Here is a 17,117-nt window from a genome sequence, read left to right on the forward strand (position 1 = left end):
ATTGCCAGAGGTTCTTTCTTTCTTGCCACTTCACCCCAGAAGGGGTCAGCCCTTATCCATTTCTCAGCTCTCCTTGCTCCTGCTCTCCTCCACACTCACTCTTCCCAAATGCGGCTCCCAGTTCCCTTGGCAGATCCAGACCCCACAAGAAGCTCAGCCCAATGAAAAGATCTTCTGCCACCTTCTGCAGGAGGTGGCATAGTTGCCAACTTGCTCATTTTTTACCTTCCATGACAGTGGCAGTGGCCTCTAGACTGGGCTCTCCACCCCTGAAGCCCACTCCTGACCCCCAGCCCACACATTTCTTACCCTGCAACCATAGGCATCTTGCAAAAATGAATCTGTGGTTTTGCCTTTTGCTTAGAACCCTCCAGTGACCTCAGATGGCCCTTAGGCCAGAGTCCCAACTTAGGCAGCCTTTCATGCTCTGGCCTCATCTTGCACGCATGCCTACATGACAGAACTTGTCATTCCCTGAGGCTTCCCCGGCCTTGAACTCCTCACCCGTGCAGCTCCCTCGTGAGAATGACCAACTCTACTTACCCTTCAGGCTTGGCCAGTTTGTTACTTCCTCCTGGAAGTCTTAGCTAGCTCTCTCCACTGGAATGTGAGCTCCAGTGATAAGCAGTGACTTTCTCTTCTTCCCCACTATGTTCTCAGAACTCAGAACACATTGTGGGTGCTTGCAAATACTTGACCCACTGACCGTATTAGTTTCCTATGACTGCTGTAACAAATGTCCACCAACTTAGTGGCTTGCACTGTATGAACTTATTATCTTAGAGTTCTGGAAGTCAAAAGCTCAAGATGGACTACAATCAAGTTTTTAGCAGGGCTGCATTTCTTCTGAAGGGTCTAGGGAAGAAACCATTTTCTTGCCTTTTTCAGTTTCTAGAGGTTGCCCGCCTTTGCTGGTTTGTGGCTCCTTCCTCCATCTTCAAAGACAGCAACGGTGGGTAGAGTCTTTCTTGCCTCCCGTCACTCTGGCTCTCACTCTCCTGCCATCGCCTTCCACTTTTAAGGGCCCTTGTGATAATATGGGACACACCAAGTAATCCAGTCAGCTGACTGGCAGCCTTAATTCCATCTGTAACCTTAATTCCTCATTGCCATTTAATCTAACATATTCACAGGTTCCAGGGATTAGAATATGGACATCTTTGAGGGCCGTTATTCTGCTACCATACTGACTGACCTTATCATACTTTATGTACTTGCTTTATTGTCCCTGTTCCACAGTAGGCCATAAACTCCAGAGTTATAGACCGTACTCATCCTGTCCTTCTCTGTGTATGTCTCTTCCAGGGTGCTTTCATTCGTTGTGTCTTTAGAGCCTCACAACTATCCCATGATAGTTGGGGTAGGTAAGGCAGGTGTTATGATCCCATTTTACAGATGAGGAGGCTGAGACTGCAAGAGCTCATGTGATCTGACACTCAGGAAAGAGACAGATCCAAGATGATGCTCAGGACTAACCTTGCATTCTTACCAGCAAGCCTCTGAGAGCTCCCTGCATTAGGCAATGGGAGAGCATATGAATAGCAATAAGCATAATTGTAAGAAGAAGAGAAGGAGAAGAAAAAGAGGAGGAAGAGGACATGACAAATTCCCTTTTAATAGCACTGCCTTAAAAGAGTCGCAGCAGATTCCCTCCATTTGCCCAAGGTTTTCAGAATGGATTGAAACATAGATTGATGTCTATCTGCTTCCAGGTAATCCTTCTAAATAGCAAATAATATAACTTTCCTCATCATCCCGGCTTAAGAAATGAAGTCCACATGTTGTAGCGCAGCCTCAGTATAACTGCTTTTACCAAGCACTTCTCACATGCTTAGCAGGAACTTGAGGTATGAGCCAGCACTGAGGAAGCTCACGGTGAGTGGTGGCTATGACGGCTGCTATCATCTTAGATACTCCTCGTCACCACACAATGACACAGGGATTGCCCACCTGATTTTACAGATGTTGAAACTGAGACTCAAGAAATCAAGTGACTTGCCCAGGGTCACCTATATAGCTAATAAGTTCTGGAGCCTGAATTATAACTTGTATATGTTTTACTCTGGACAAGCCATGTCTTTCAATTTCTCTACCTTTCTTTTTGCTTAGACCATATCGAACTAAAGTTTCGCATAGACACCATGCTTTTCCATGCTTTTGACACTTTGCATGTACCAGCTAGCCCCTGTGCCTACAACATGCCTTCCTCCTTCTCCCCTCATGCCCACCTTCTCTCCTGGCAAGCTGTTATTTGTCCTTCAAGACTCTGCGTAAGCATCACTTCCTCGTGAAGTGTTCCCTGATTCACCTAAGCAGGTTAAGTACCCCTTCTCCTGAGCTTCCATTGCAGTGTTATGCATGTCCCAATTGCAGCAATGGCCTGTTTTCATTCTGATAGTTTTATTATAAGTCTGCCTTTAACTAGGGTAGAAGCTCATTGAGCTCTAGGACCATGAAACTTCATCTTTATATCCCCACATCTGACCAGTGTCGGGCCCATTAGGTGTTCAATAAATATTCACTGAATGAATGAATAAGTGAACAGCCATGGACTGAGTGCCCCCTCAAGCCAGACCCTTCACAGGTACTTGACATGAAACTCACTCTGTCTTCCTCACAGACATGTAAGCCCTCCCAGTGGAGGGTTGGAAGAGACTTCTCAGATGTGTCTGCAGCTGCAAGGCATGCTGGGAGCAGGGAAGGGCTGAGCCTGGGGGTGGAGGGTGCTGAGCACGAGGGAAGGGAAGTCACGAACATGGAAGCAAAGCCAATTTCCCTCTATTGGCCCCTCCTACCCACAATCCAACAGTCTGGCTGTAAGAACTTGACAATTTTTATAATAACAGTTTTATTGAGATATAATTTACATACAAGTCACCTATTTAAAGTGTACAATGAAATACTTTTTGGTATATTCACAGACTGTGCAACCACCACCACAGTCAATTTTAGAACATTTTCATCACCGAGAAAGAAGAAAGCTTGTAGGCTTTAGTTATCACCCCACCTCCTGTCTTCCCATCTCCTCCAGGCAACTATTAATCTACTTTCTTTCTCTCTGGATTTGCCTATTCTGAACATTTCATAACAATGGAATCACATAATATGTGGTCTTTTGTGATGGGCTTCTTTCACTTAGCATAATGTTTTCAAGGTTCATCACATTTACTATATATTAGAGCTTCATTCATTTTTATAGGTGAAAAATATTCCACTGTGTGGCTGTGTCACATTTTGTTTCTCCATTTGTCAGTGAGTGGACATTGTATTTAGTCTGTTCTCACACTGCTAATAAAGACATATCCGGCCAGGCACGGTGGCTCACGCCTGTAATCCCAGCACTTTGGGAGGCTGAGGTGGGTGAACCTCACAAGGTCAGGAGATCAAAACCATCCTGGCTAACCAGTGAAACCCCATCTCTACTAAAAATACAGAAAATTAGCTCAGCATGGTGGCATGTGCCTGTGGTCTCAGCTACTTGGGAGGCTGAGGCAGGACAGCCGCTTGAACCCGGGAGATGGAGGTTGCTGTGAGCCGAGATCACACCACTGCACTCCAGCCTGGGTGACAGAGTGAGACTCCATCTCAAAAAAAAAAAAAAAGGCATACCCAAGACTGGGTAATTTATAAAGGAAAGAGGTTTAATGGACTCACTGTTCCACATGACTGGGGAGGCCTCACAAGCATGGTGGAAGGCAAAAGAGAAGAAAGACACGGCCTACACAGCGGCAGGCAAGAGAGATTTTGCAGGGGAACTCCCCTTTATAAAACCATTAGATCTCGTGAGACTTGTTCACTATCATGAGAACAGCATGGGAAAGACCTGCTTCCGTAATTCAATTACCTCCCACCTGGTCCCTCCCATTACACATGGGAATTAGGAGAGCTAGAATTCAAGATGAGATTGGGGCGGGGACACAGCCAAACCATGTCAGACATGGACTTGATATGTTGGTTCAGCTGTTTGACTTGACCCAGGGCTCTGGACAGCTGGGATGTGCGAGTGTTCAAAACCCTTGTCAAGACCCTAAAAGCCATAAAGTGAAACTTAGCTGTATTTATTTTTCAATTGCTAGATATCATGCACATCCATCTCTCAGGGATGATATGAGCTCAGGGATGGGGTGAGAGTGTCTGTTAAGCTCCTGCCTTAGTAACAAAAGAACCCACCAAGATGGCTGAATCCAGATGGTCCATTCTTGAGCAAAGAATGGCTACAAGCAGCAGGGAGCACATCTTAGCTAGCTGGGGCTCTGTCTGGGACTTCTGTATCCAAGAGGGAATGGAAGGACAGGAGAAGATTAGACATCTAGGATGCAAGCCTAGACATCCCTCAGAGTATTCAGGAATGCTGCTAGCCCCATAGCCGACATCCAGTAATAGCTAACAATTATCAAACACTTCCTACATGCCAGGCCCTGTTCTAAGCATTTCATATACAAAACTCATTAAATCCTTCCAATGAGCCTGTAACATAGCTACTATCACCATCATTCCGTTTTACAGATAGGCAGTCTGAGGCACGGACAAATTAGGTAACTTGTCCAAGGCCATAGAACTAGTAAATGTAGAGCTGGGATTTGAACCCAGGCAGTCTGGCTCAAAGCCTCACCTCTGTGCTCCTCCCTTCATAAAGCAGTTCAAAGCACAGTGCACCCTCCAGGGCAGACAGTGCATCAGCCTTCTTCCTGCCACCCATGGAAGAAGGGCGGTGCCACTGCCAGAAAACAAGATGAGTGTTTGCATATTGGGTTGGACCAAAGGATGATGGATATTAATGGCCTCATTTACAAACAAGGAAACTGAGACTCAGAGATGTTCACACCCAAAATATATCAGAAGTGAGACTGAAACCCAGATCTGACTCTGAATTTGTTGTTCTCTGTGCTTTCCCAACCCCCCACCAGACTCAAAATAATTTCTTTTCTTTCTTTATGCTTGTACAACTGTTAACACATTTTAGAGACAAATTTCCCACCATCATCTCCCATATTACACTGATAAAATACTGTCACTGCAATGGCATTCTGGATGAACATCTCCCTCCCCTCTGTGGTTCCCTGCTGGCACTTGGGAATTTGCCCAGACACTAGCCATCACTACTAAACCCACAGACCCCCACCTGGAGGACCCTCCCAGGCACCAGCGGCTGTGAACTATGCTGATTTTAAAACCACTGAAGCAGCCAGGACTGTTCCCTACAGTGTGAGGATGGCTAAACCCTATCCGGACTATTGGGTGACAATGTCAAGTCCTGGGAGCAATTGGGAAGCCCTGGAGGTTCCAAACAGGGACACACTCCCGGGGTCAGTGCCTGTGTGTGGGTCCTTTGTGTGAGTGGAGCACCTCAGGTGGGATTTTCCCTGGGAGCCAGTTGCAGTGGCCAAGGACCTGCCATTTTCAGATCCTTAAAGTCTACAAGTGGTTAGGTAGGGGACATCTGGGACTTTTTTGGTTTTGTGTGAAATATCTGATTACATGTATTTGTTAATATATACTTGTTTCAATTCCTCTACGTTATCTATTTCTTGCAGTTCTTCTTTATCTCTCTGTATTCTCCCCACCCCTGAAAAAGTCTGTTCACTCCTTAAGGGCCATCACAGTTACCCCAATGCATTCTACAGTGTCTACAGATGCTCAGAAGGGATGATTAAATGACCCAACAATATGGATGGGGCACGCAACATTCACGAGTGACATTCAGGATTTCTTACCCTCTATCACTTTAGCCAAAGAAATCTTCTGGCCCTAACCCATGTAAACCAAAAGTATCTGAGATAGGTCTTTATTTAGAAAGTTTATTTTGCCAAAGTTAAGGATGTACCCCCAGGAGGCAGGTCTGTGCCTTTCTCCAAAGATGATGTTGAGGGCTTTAATATTTAAAGGGGAAGGGATGAATATTGGGGAAAGAGGAAGAAATTTTAAAAAGGTGTGAGTAGATAAGAGACAAATGGTTGCATTCTTTTCAGACTTTGATCAGCCTTTCACCAGATACACAATTTACATGTGAGAGATGAGTAGAGGAAACAGTCCACCTATTGCCTCCATAGCTCAGTGAATCTGCATTTTTACATCAGAGGAAGGACTCAGGTGTGAATTTGTCTCAGGTGAGCAGGAGAGTGACTTAGAGTTCTGTCCTTTGTCCCACACCTGTGAAGATAAGCTATTAATTTACATTATCAGGGTAAAATTCAACAAAACTGTTTTAGGGTAAATATCTTGGGGCCACAAGGAATTTTCTAGTGGGAAAATTATGAGAGGGGTATGTCGCTTTGTAATCTTTGTCTATCTTATTCAGGAATAAAGTGGGAGGCAGATTTGCCTGATGCATTTCACAGCTTGACTTTTCCCTTTGGCTTAGTGATTTTGGGGTCTGAGGTTTATTTTCCTTTCAAGCCCATCCCATCTGCATTCTACACCAAAATGCCCTCCAGGCTCCCACTGGAATAACAGGACCAGTCCCCTCACATTGAGAATGAAAGGCAGATTAGGGTGACTAAGGAGACAACCCAGACCTCAGTCTTTGGGCCTCTTCTCTTCCCTATTCTCTATTTCCTCTGACTTTATGCAGTCCTGTAACATCAACTACCGTCTCTATCTAGTGACTCTCCAAGTTTGGTTTCTGGCCTGAAACACTTCTCTGAACTCCAGACTTGGGTATATATTCAACCTCCTGCACTGCATCTCCACTTAGATGTCTAATAGACGTGTCAGACTTTCATGACCAAGAAAGAACTATTCATTGCCCACCTAGCCCCACCCACTCCTCTCTCCCCAACATGGCTTTCCAACCCAGAAGCAAATACCCCATGCATCCTGTTATCCAAGTCAAACCCTCAGGAGTCATCCATGATTCTTCTCTTTCCTTTGCTCACACCCATGCATTGGTAATTCCTGGCAGCCTGACCTTCAAATCCCATCCCCCTGCACAAGCCCGGTTCACTCCCGCACCTACTCTCAGCTGGACTGCCGCCAGCACCTGCCTCTGCTCACCCTCTTCCACTCCTGTCCCTCCTCCACAGACAGCCCCTTGATGTGTGATTCAGGTCACATCCCTCCTTGAAATCCTCCAAATGACATCCCGCTGGCTCAAGATAAAACACAAAATGCGTGCTCTGGTCCATGATGCCCAATGTAGCTGGCCTCACACCACCTCTCGCATCTTCCCACCCCCTCTTGTCCCTGCCACCCTTTTCTTTTCTCTGCCCCTCAACCTTTGTTTCTGTCTGTGCTTCTGCTCAGAGCAATTTTCCTTTTCTCTTTTCCCCAACTGGGATTCAACTCATGTACTCTCTCTTCAGAGATGTCTTTCCACATTCCCATAAAATAAGTGCCCTGTTTTATTTTCTTCATAGAATATAACAAAGTATCTTATGGTTTCGCTGTGTGCCTTTTTATTGCTGAAGTAGCAACTTCTGAAGGGCAAGGACTGTCTTGTTCACTGATGTATCTCAGGGCCTAGACCAGTAAATGTCTATTAACAAGAGACTGAGTAAGTTAACTCTTCCAGTAAAGGTACAGAGTTAGTACAGCATGTTGGTGTGGAAAGAGCTAGAACTTTGGAATCCAGAAAATTCTCATGCCTGCACTTACTGACTAGAATAGTAAGTTACTTAGCAACTCTGGGCCCCAGTTTCCTCTTTTAGAGAGGTAAGAATTGTAGAAAATATATCGAAGGCTGTAAGGACAGTGCCTCTCACATAGGAGGTACTCTGATAGACAAGTAGGTCAAATGGACCTACCTGGTTCCCAGTCCAGAACCTTTTCCCTCCTTCTAGGAAGGTAATGGTCAAACATTGGGATAAATTGAAGAACTAGGGATAAGTAAGGACATAAAGGAAGATTCTAGAGTCATTGCAGTATTTCAGAGAGACTCTATGGTGGTCCTTTTGAAGTGATGGTTTAAGCATGGTCACACTGGAAGGGGTGATCCCCTTCAGTTCTGGAGGTGTGAAGAAGCAAACATACTTCAGACCTTTGAGGCTCTGGGCTCTGGCCTATTTCTGGTGAGAGAGAGAAACTTCCTTTTAGCTAACAGCATAGTTCTTCCAGCCCCATGCTGGGCTCTCTCACTGCATCTTCTCTTAAACTGTAGATGATGAGGCCTTCCCTGGTGCCTTGTTTCCCTAAACCATAGCCCAAAGGCTGGGAGATACTGAGACCTTGGACCAGCATAGAGGGTGGAGAGACAGGGCAGAGCCTGGGAAGCAGGTAGAGCCTAGTCTGGCCTGTACATAAAGGTCTCATTATGTGGATGGTCAGCAGTATCCAAATTGTGTTTACGCAACATGGCAACAGCGGAGGGGAAGTTCCATGCTGTCCAGACAAAGGGGCTCCTCAGTTCTCAGAAGAAAGTCCCGTAGAAATAGAAAGTAAACACCAGAGGTGATTTTCTCCTGGCCTTGGCAAAGTCAGACCAGACAGTAACCAAAGGCATGGTTTCCGAGTTACCTGGCATGGCCCAGCTGGAAGGTAGCAGGGAGGGCTTCGTAAGCAAGGCCTGGGCCCAGGAAGATGGAGTGCAGGCCTGCAATCTGTAAAGACAAGTGTGAGCTAAAGCAGGGCACAAAGGGAGATGAGTACAGAAAACAGATCTAAGACATGGAAAATGGCCCAAGAAGAAAGGACAAGCTAAAGTCAAAGCAATGACCAAGACCTAGAGGGTAGGTGCTGGCAGGGGAGGGACTTACATCTGGGTATGGTCCGCAGGGGTGAGTTGAGGGTGTCAGTGACTCTGGCAGCAGGTGCCCAGGTCCTGACACCAACAGACCAGGTCAGATGGAATGAGGAGGAAGAAACCAACCTTAGATGAGCACTTTTTTTTTTTTTTTTTTGAGGCAGAGTCTCTGTTGCCCAGGCGGGAGTGCAGTAGTGCAGTGATGTGAGCATGATTTACTGCAGCCTTGACTACCTGGGCCCAAGCGATCCTCTCTCCTCAGCCTCCTGAGTAGCTGGGACCATAGGCACATGCCACCACACTAGGCTAATATTGTACACAGATGGGGTATCCCTTTATTGCCCAGACTGGTCTCGAACTCCTGAGCTCAAGAGATCCTCCTGCCTTGGACTCCCAAAATGCTGGGATTCCAGGCATGAGCTGCTGTGCCCAGCCAAGCACATGCTATGTTTCAGGCTCTGTGCTAAGTGCTTTATGGACATCACAGGAACAGAGAGAGAACTTTTAATCCAGAGAGGCTAAGGGTGTCTCAGGAAAGTCTGGGAATAGGTAGAGAAACTGAAGTTCTCAGACCTAACAGTCAAGGTGAGGGTATGGCCTTAGCAAGACTGCCGTGAAGAGTTCCTGGCCCATGGCCGAGGTGGTGTGGCACTGAGCACACTGCAGTGGGGTTAGCAGCTGTACCTGCCAGAATTGCAAGGCAGAAATCCAGGCCAAGCGTCAAACAGGCTGAGCCGCCAGCCCCAATCCATCCCTAAGACCACACTTCTTCCACGGCACCTATGCAACTCAGAGGCTAATAATAATGGTGAGATTTGTATAGCACTTTACAGTTGCCAAGGCACTTTCACAAACGATGCTACTTAACCGATGTCCATTACTGGAGTCTCAGGAGTTGGAGTCAGATGTTTCACAGATTATCCTGTTTGGTCTGTCCTGTGTGACTCTGGCTGTCACTTGCCTTCTCTGGGTTTAATGTGCCCAGAGGGCAGACGGTAATAATCAATCAGTCTCCCACAAAAGAGGATGGGAAGTGTCTGGAGAGGGGCTGATGGTGAGAGGATCTGCCAAGCTTCAACAAGCTCTGGAGTCCTTAGTCTAAAGAAAACCCATTCACTAGGCTCCAGGAAAACAAACTCAGAGGTATTAGAATCTTTCCTTCAACCCAACTTTTAAGCCCTAAACGCTTCCAGAAACCTCAGAGTTCTCTCACTTCTGAGCCCCTTGCCAAGGCCAGTTTGAGACAGGGAAGTAAGGGAGGAGCTTTTGATTCCTATACAGCTCTATTTTTAACTGGAATTTATCTTCCTGCTCCACCAGCGATTGGCGCCTTTGAAGCTGAGGTAAAGCGCACTGTCAGCAGGACCCAAGCGTAAATAGCAGGGGACAGAGAGACTGATCTGTGATGTGGGCAGGAAGTTAGACAGATGGACAAACCAATCAGCCAGCGTCTTTGCCAAAAACAGCTCAATTAATCACACACTGTCCCCAAGCCTCTCTTCGTTGTTCCATTCTCTGACCTCCTTATGTGGCAAGTGTGAGGGTAAAACGGGTCAGGTCTAGGAGCCCTCCCCAGTGGGGAACTCAGCAGGGTGGGGCCTTGCACTCCCCGGTTTTCCCCCAGCATCATGGGGAAATCTGGCATCTTGAATAGAGGTGACTCCTTTTATATCTTTATATGAAATCAGTATTTGGTGTTTAGGCTGGGATGGAGATGAGCTTGAATTAGAGCAACCCACAGTAAACAGGTACCTGTCTTTTCCTCCAGAACAGCCGTTCACAGATCGGAAAGTCCCTGGCCCCAGCAGTTCCTTCAAATCCCTAAATGAAGCCTTTTTTTTTTTTTTTTAAAGGCGGAGTCTCACTGTTGCCCAGTCTGGAGTACAGTGGCGCGATCTCGGCTCACTGCAACCTCTGCCTCCCAGGTTCAAGTGATTCTCCTGCCTCAGCCTCCCGAGTAGCTGAGATTACAGGCACACACCACCACACCCAGCTAATTTTGTATTTTTAGTAGAGATGGGGTTTCACTATGTTGGCCAGACTGGTCTCGAACTCCTGACCTCAAGTGATCCACCTGCCTCAGCCTCTCAACGTGCTGGGATTACAGGTGTGAGCCACCGTGCCTGGCCTGTCAAAGCCTTCTTCTCAAAGCTTTACCCCATTAACTTAACTTCCCTGCCGGAAGTGGGTGGGAGGTGAGGAGATCTGCCCCTCCTTTGCTCCAAGGGGACAGCATCTTAGAATGACTAAAGTTATTTACTTTGGAGGGAGCACCCAAATAAGAAAGCTCAGAGATACCACTTTCAGCACAAAAGGAGGGCCATGGAAGTGTGTGTGTGTGTGTTTGTGTGTGTGTGTTTGTGTGTGGACGAGGGAGTAAGCTCGCTGCTGGAGGGAAGCATCTCTTGTTTTTGTAGACCACAAGAGCCAGGGAAAGGCAGAGATGGACTTTCTCAGACAAACTACTGCCCAAATCCTCCCGTTTTCAGACTAGAAGTGAGGAGGGGAAGTGACGGGGGAGTTCAAAGTCTGTGTAAGAAATGCTGCCATCGTGGTGACAAAAGACAAAAACCTAATGTCTCTGGGACTGGACATGTAAAAAATCTGATTCAAACCAAGTGGTTATGTAGGCCTCCTATAACAAGGCAGAAATGAACTGGCCATTTCCAGCGTCACCGACTTACTGTGTGTCTTGGTGACAAATGGTACATAAGAATAAATGGTGTCCTGGGGTGCATCTTGGCCTCTTCAGGGAACCTGGAGGCACCTCAATGGAGGGACAGCCACGGTAAACTGATGACCGCACTGGAGGCAAGACTCATCGCCAGTAACAGTAACAACCACCCTTCCAAAGCACTTGCGACGTGCCAGGCCTTGTCCCAGCACTCTGGGTATACAGCAAATCATTTAATCCACAAAACAACAGATGAGGGATGCGCTACAACCATCCTTGTCAAGGCACAGAAAGGTTAAGCCATTTGCCCCAGGTCCCCAAGCTGGTAAGAGATGGAGCAAGTCAGTACTTGAATCCAGGCAGTTTGGCTCCCATCCACAGTGCTATCTGCTCTCATGTCACTTATTTATTAATTCCACAAATATATACTGAACACTTCTTTACCCATAGCACTCAACTAGGGAACACAAGACACATATATGTGTGTTTCAAGTTCAGTAAAGGGCATTTGCTCACCCTCATTCAGGAGGTAAGGAGACTCATACACTGTCGCAGACATTGTCCTTTGTCAGTGGGGTCGTTGAGGAATGAGAAAATTGGACCTGTACTGCCTCTAAGATCCCTGGGCATCCCTCCAGGACAGAACCAGGTTTTGTTCGTCTCCAGGTCCCCAAAGCCACACCCAGGGCTAAGAGCATTGTAGATGTTCACCAAATGTGGTTGACCGAATTTTTTAAGTCCTTGAATGCAGGAGCCCGTTGGATAATGCTCTTAAAATACCTCATTGTCACAGCATTCCTGCTTGTGGCCACAAAACAAATGCCTTGCATGGCATCTGGTACCCATTTGCTGATGAACTGTTGCTTCTCCTCGATTTGCCAGGAACGACCGGCAGAGACCAATGCCAATGTGGACAATTCAGCGTCCCCCTCGGTGGCCCAGCTGGCTGGGCGGTTTAGGGAGCAGGCGGCTGCAGCCAAGGAGGTGAGTCAGGCGGCTTCAGAGCAGCCTCTTCGGCAGGGGGCAGGAGGAAGGGGAAACCTGGTCAGGCCCAGCAGAGAGGGAGGGAGGAGGCTTGGGAGTTACCAAATTAGGAAGAGCAGCCAGGGGCTGGAGGGGTTTCTCTGAATGTGAGGAATGTCTCACGGCTGCTGTGCCTGGGCAGAATCTGTCCCCACCAGGGTGAGGCTTGCACTGTGGCCAGGAGGGATGAGACACAGGGCAGAGATGGGCATCCGTATCCATTTCCATCTTGATCATCCACCTATACAGACTTAGATCCCACACAGCTGTGCCAGGCCTGGACTGGGGTCAGAACAAAGAAGTTCCTACAGCCAGCTCCTGCCCCGTAGCCAGAGCAAGGCAAGGGTGAGGCAGACTCCAAACTGAGAATTGAGAAAGAAGAGAGGACTTGAAGGAAAGCACATTCAGATGGGAAACCAGGGATCAGGAAGGAAGAGCATCCGGTCACCAGTAGAATAAAGTATGACAAGGGAGGGTCTTAACTTTGGAGAGATTTGGGCTAGATTTTCTTGAGTCATGCAGTGTGAGAAGCTCATTAGAAGTGAGATGACAGGGCCAAGCACAGTGGCTCACCCCTGTAATTTCAGCACTTTGGGAGGCCAAGGCGGGCGGATCACTTAAGGTTGAGAGTTCGCAACCAGCCTAACCAACATGGAGAAACCTCGTCTCTACTAAAAGTACAAAATTAGCCTGGTGTGGTGGCGCATGCCTGTAATCCCAGCTACTCGGGAGGCTGAGGCAGGAGGATCGCTTGAATCTGGGAGGTGGAAGTTGCAGTGAGCTGAGATTGTGCCATTGCACTCCAGCCTGGGCAACAAGAGCGAAACTCAGTCTCAAAATAAATAAATACATACCTACATACGAAGTGAGAGGAGAGAAGGGTGCCCCAAGGTGGAGAGAAATCTATCATGGCCCCTTGGGGCAAGTGAGTACTTATTTGCCCTGCGTTTTTAAGTGCACTATTTTGGGGTTTTGTTTTCCCATCTGAAAAATCAGGTTCATAATTTCTAGACAGTGTAGGCATGTCATAAAGGATAAAGAAGATAGCATTGATCTCAGGTGCTGGCACTGTCTGAAAACTGAATGTGACTCAGTCAGTGAATCTCAAGTAAAAGAGGACGTTCTAGCAGGAAAGGAAATGGAGCCGAGAGGATGAAAGTCAAAATGGGTAGATGGTAAACAGAATTCATTTAAATAGTAAGCGGGCTGTCCTAATGGCACGCAGTTCCCTTCCTCCATTCTTAAATATTCCTACACTTCCCTAACATCCTAACATTCCTAAAGCCCTAAACCTTCCGGAAACCAGTTTCCACTTCCTTGCTCTTCCTCCCTGTTGCCTGATCAGTGCTCTCTTTTTCTCTGTGTGTCTGTCTGTCTGTCCCCCTCCCTCCAGACACCAGCCAGTAAACCAACCCGAAGGAAACCGCCCTGTTCCCTACCCCTGTTCCCCCCCAAGGTAGAGCTGGGCCAGAATGGTGAGGAGGTAAGTGCTGCTGTTGGGGCTCAGACGACACTGTGACGGGTTCTATCGCCTTCTTGGAGGAGGGGGCACCAAACTCATACTTGAAAGCTCAGACTCTATGCGAGGAATGTCTCCATTTCAGAGTGAATCTCCTCTTAAATGTTTCCTGAATCCTTTACTTTGGAGACTAGGTTCCTCCCTGCTCCTTTTTACTGAGGTTCCTTTATGATTTGTCAAGGATAGGAACACTATTTTCCAAGCGTGAGAATTTCAGCAAAGAGAATGGGTCATATATTATTAACAGACCCAATTCAGGAGCCAGGAACGTTCTGTTTTATTCGCAGGTCTGACTTAGATGATCTTGGAATAAGGTGTGGAGAAGGGACCTGGAAAGGGGGCTACACTCACATGGGGTAGGACGGAAGCGTGAGAAAACCCCGTGGTTCTGCAACATCCTTGTAAAGCCTGGCTATTGTTCAAGATCTGGAAGAAAACCAGAGCACACAGGAGGCCTCGTTGCTCTCAGATATAAATAGCCAATGTTACCAACATAATAAAGGCTCTGGTATCATAGATCAGAGCCAGTAATAGGTTCTTAGCCTGCATATTCTACTATCTTTATTTATCTAATTGTAGCTGCAGGAGTGTCTTCTCCACACCTATGCCAGCAACCCATGAACCTTCACTGTGGTCATGGTATGTGCCAGAAATGGATTTGCATGTTCTGTCATCTGACCTGGGAGGCCAACCCCAGAATAAAGCAAGCCAGCCAAAGACAATTTCATCCCCGAATCCCAACCTCTTTCAACAACCTCTTTATTCTCTCCTTCTTTTTGGGGGACCAGCATCCTGACAATAGCCATTAGGTACCCCTATGTGAACTTGGGCAAGCATCTTAATGCCTATAATTTTCTCATCTATAAAGTGAAACAGCTGAAGTAGATCAATGGTTTTCAAGCCTTTTTGTCAACCTAAGGCTTATAAGTAGAAGCCCACGAGATAAAGCAGAAACTCATCGCTGGCCCAGGCCAAGTGAGATGGGGGAGGGGAGGCCTGGAGCCCCAAATGCTCTCAGAATACTCTCTCCCCACTCAACAAGGGTCTTATTCTGGGATGAGAACCCCAAGGAGCACAGTTTAAAAATACTGAGGTTTTCCTTGGGTCTCTTCAAGTGCCAAAATATGATTCTGTGGCTTTATGGGGTCATCAGCCAATGCTGTAACCAAACACATACCAACAACTTCTCTTTCCAGAGGGTCAGCTTCTCCTTGTAACCCTCATCCTCTGGGCTCGGTGTCTCTGTTGCTGTGCAATGGGCTGAGGCTATGGCCACTCAGAGCTTAATATGAGGCTGCCCCCTGATAGCCCAGGCTTGGCCCAGGAGAAGTCACCGCACCATACCGAATCTCTTTTCTTATTTGTGAAATGAGGACAAAAACACTAACCAGCTAGATCAGGGAGGCTGGCTAGGGAAGTTTTATCCCCTGGAGTAAAAGCACAGGGAGTTAGGCTAGTGATGGGGTTAAATAGCTCCATCCTGGCAGCTCTGTGGAAATGCATTCGCAGGTTTCATCCCATGGGGCACGTCACCCAGAAGTTAAATGGCGTATCATGGCCAAGGGCTGGATAAGTCCAAGGGTGGATTTTAGAAAGTCCTGCCTGGAATGACAAGCTGCTCGCACATTGAAAGGACACTACCTCCAGGGATCAATGACTTTTTGTGGCCTCCAAATTCACATAGAAATAAAATGAGCAGCCAGCTTTGTCTTACAGGGCTAATTGGAGGCTGCTGTCCACAATTTATCCTTCCAAACTCCTGTAGCTCAGCCTGCAGAGGTCCTAATGCTGGAAACCTTGGGGGCCTGCAGGGAGGGCCCCAGTCAGGCTACCCCTCGGTTCCCAATGCACAGTGCCAGAAATTTCGTCCCTGCCCCGCTATGCTTGCTCAGGTCTGAGACAGCGGGGTCAGCCCCCTGACAGCACCTGCTGACTGCAGGACCCCTCCTGATGGCAGGGTAACCAAGAGTTACCCCTCTCTAGAAGAACCAGCCAAAAGGGTGTTTAATGCAGTCACAAATCCTACCTCCTCTACTCAGAAAAGGTTGAAAAGCATTCCCATCTGAAAATTAGTCCGTAGTTTCTAGACGTGGTAAGAATGTCATGTAGATACATCTATATATATACATATATAGGGATGGAAAGCTGGTTTTTCTCCACCAATTGTTAGTCTCAGCCACTTGCCTGAAGCCCCTTGTTAAACTGTAAAGGAAATGATGCCGCCTGCTGTCATTTCTAGGAACTGCACTAGAGGCTCTTTATGATTCTTTCTGCTTTGCAATTCAAATCAATAGGGTTTTATGGAGCATCAGCTGGGTCCCCAGTACTATACTGTGGTTAAGGGGCAGAGTCCACTGAATTTCCACAGATTTCAGAAGACAGTGGTCAGCTGGGGAAGAGAAGAACTCATAGTATTACGTGAAGTGAGCTTTATCAGCAAAATTGTTGCTACAGTTTCTAAAAGTTTCTCTGAAAACCCCAGCCCATCTGAAATTTCCCTGTAAAGCACAGAAACTAAGGACACTTCCACTGTAGCTGGAAGCTCTTTATGCTTTTTATAGATAAAAAGCCCCTTGAAAGACTGCTATAGGAACATACCCGACATTGAAGACACATGGAGGCAGAGGCAGCAGGAGTCCTTAGAATCATTTATTCCTGCCCAGCTGCATCTTGGTAGAGGAGGCTGAAGCCAGGGGTATCGTCTGGCTCCTGCCAAAATTAGAATTAGAAGGAGTGGGGATCTTGTGAGTACAGCCCATGCTCTCCCTTGGTGTTGGGCTGTAAAAAGATCACGAGCAGTTCAGTTGAGTGGGCCTCCCTCCTTCCATCCCTAAAATACAATCATCTCACATCATAAATATCTCAGAATCTTTCTAAGAGATCAGTGTAGTTGCTCTTCTTATGGTTCAGGTAAATTAGTACATTGGGTCAAGGAGCAGATCATACACACTGGTCTCCAAACTATCGGGAGATCCTTTCTTTGCCTTGGCCTCTGTCCCACCACATGGAAGTCATCCTCTTCCTTTTCTTCATCATCATCCTATCACTGTCACCATTCCCACATATTTGTGGGGATTTTATGCAAAACAGAGGTAATATTTTTACGTGATATAGATCCCAAAGGCAGACAAGATTCCTGGCATACATTCATCACAAAAATATCTACAACTAACAGAGAATATGTGTGATTATGTAGCACATGTATTAGCCACGGACTGCTCCTG

General features: G+C 47.0%; 1 protein-coding gene across 1 annotated transcript in view; it reads left to right on the plus strand.

Annotated features, from left to right (window-relative positions):
• Positions 1 to 7,908: 7,908 nt before the first annotated feature.
• RCSD1 (RCSD domain containing 1) overlaps positions 7,909 to 17,117 on the plus strand; it is a 28,812-nt gene continuing 19,603 nt past the window's right edge. Inside the window, exons 1-4 of the mRNA XM_011979973.1 lie at positions 7,909 to 8,006; positions 9,855 to 10,020; positions 12,234 to 12,335; positions 13,768 to 13,857. Of these exons, the coding sequence (XP_011835363.1) occupies positions 7,909 to 8,006; positions 9,855 to 10,020; positions 12,234 to 12,335; positions 13,768 to 13,857 (456 nt within the window). The remainder of the gene's footprint in view (positions 8,007 to 9,854; positions 10,021 to 12,233; positions 12,336 to 13,767; positions 13,858 to 17,117) is intronic.

This window comes from Mandrillus leucophaeus, unplaced genomic scaffold (genome assembly GCF_000951045.1).
Source record: "Mandrillus leucophaeus isolate KB7577 unplaced genomic scaffold, Mleu.le_1.0 Scaffold207, whole genome shotgun sequence".
Classification (NCBI taxonomy): domain Eukaryota; kingdom Metazoa; phylum Chordata; class Mammalia; order Primates; family Cercopithecidae; genus Mandrillus; species Mandrillus leucophaeus.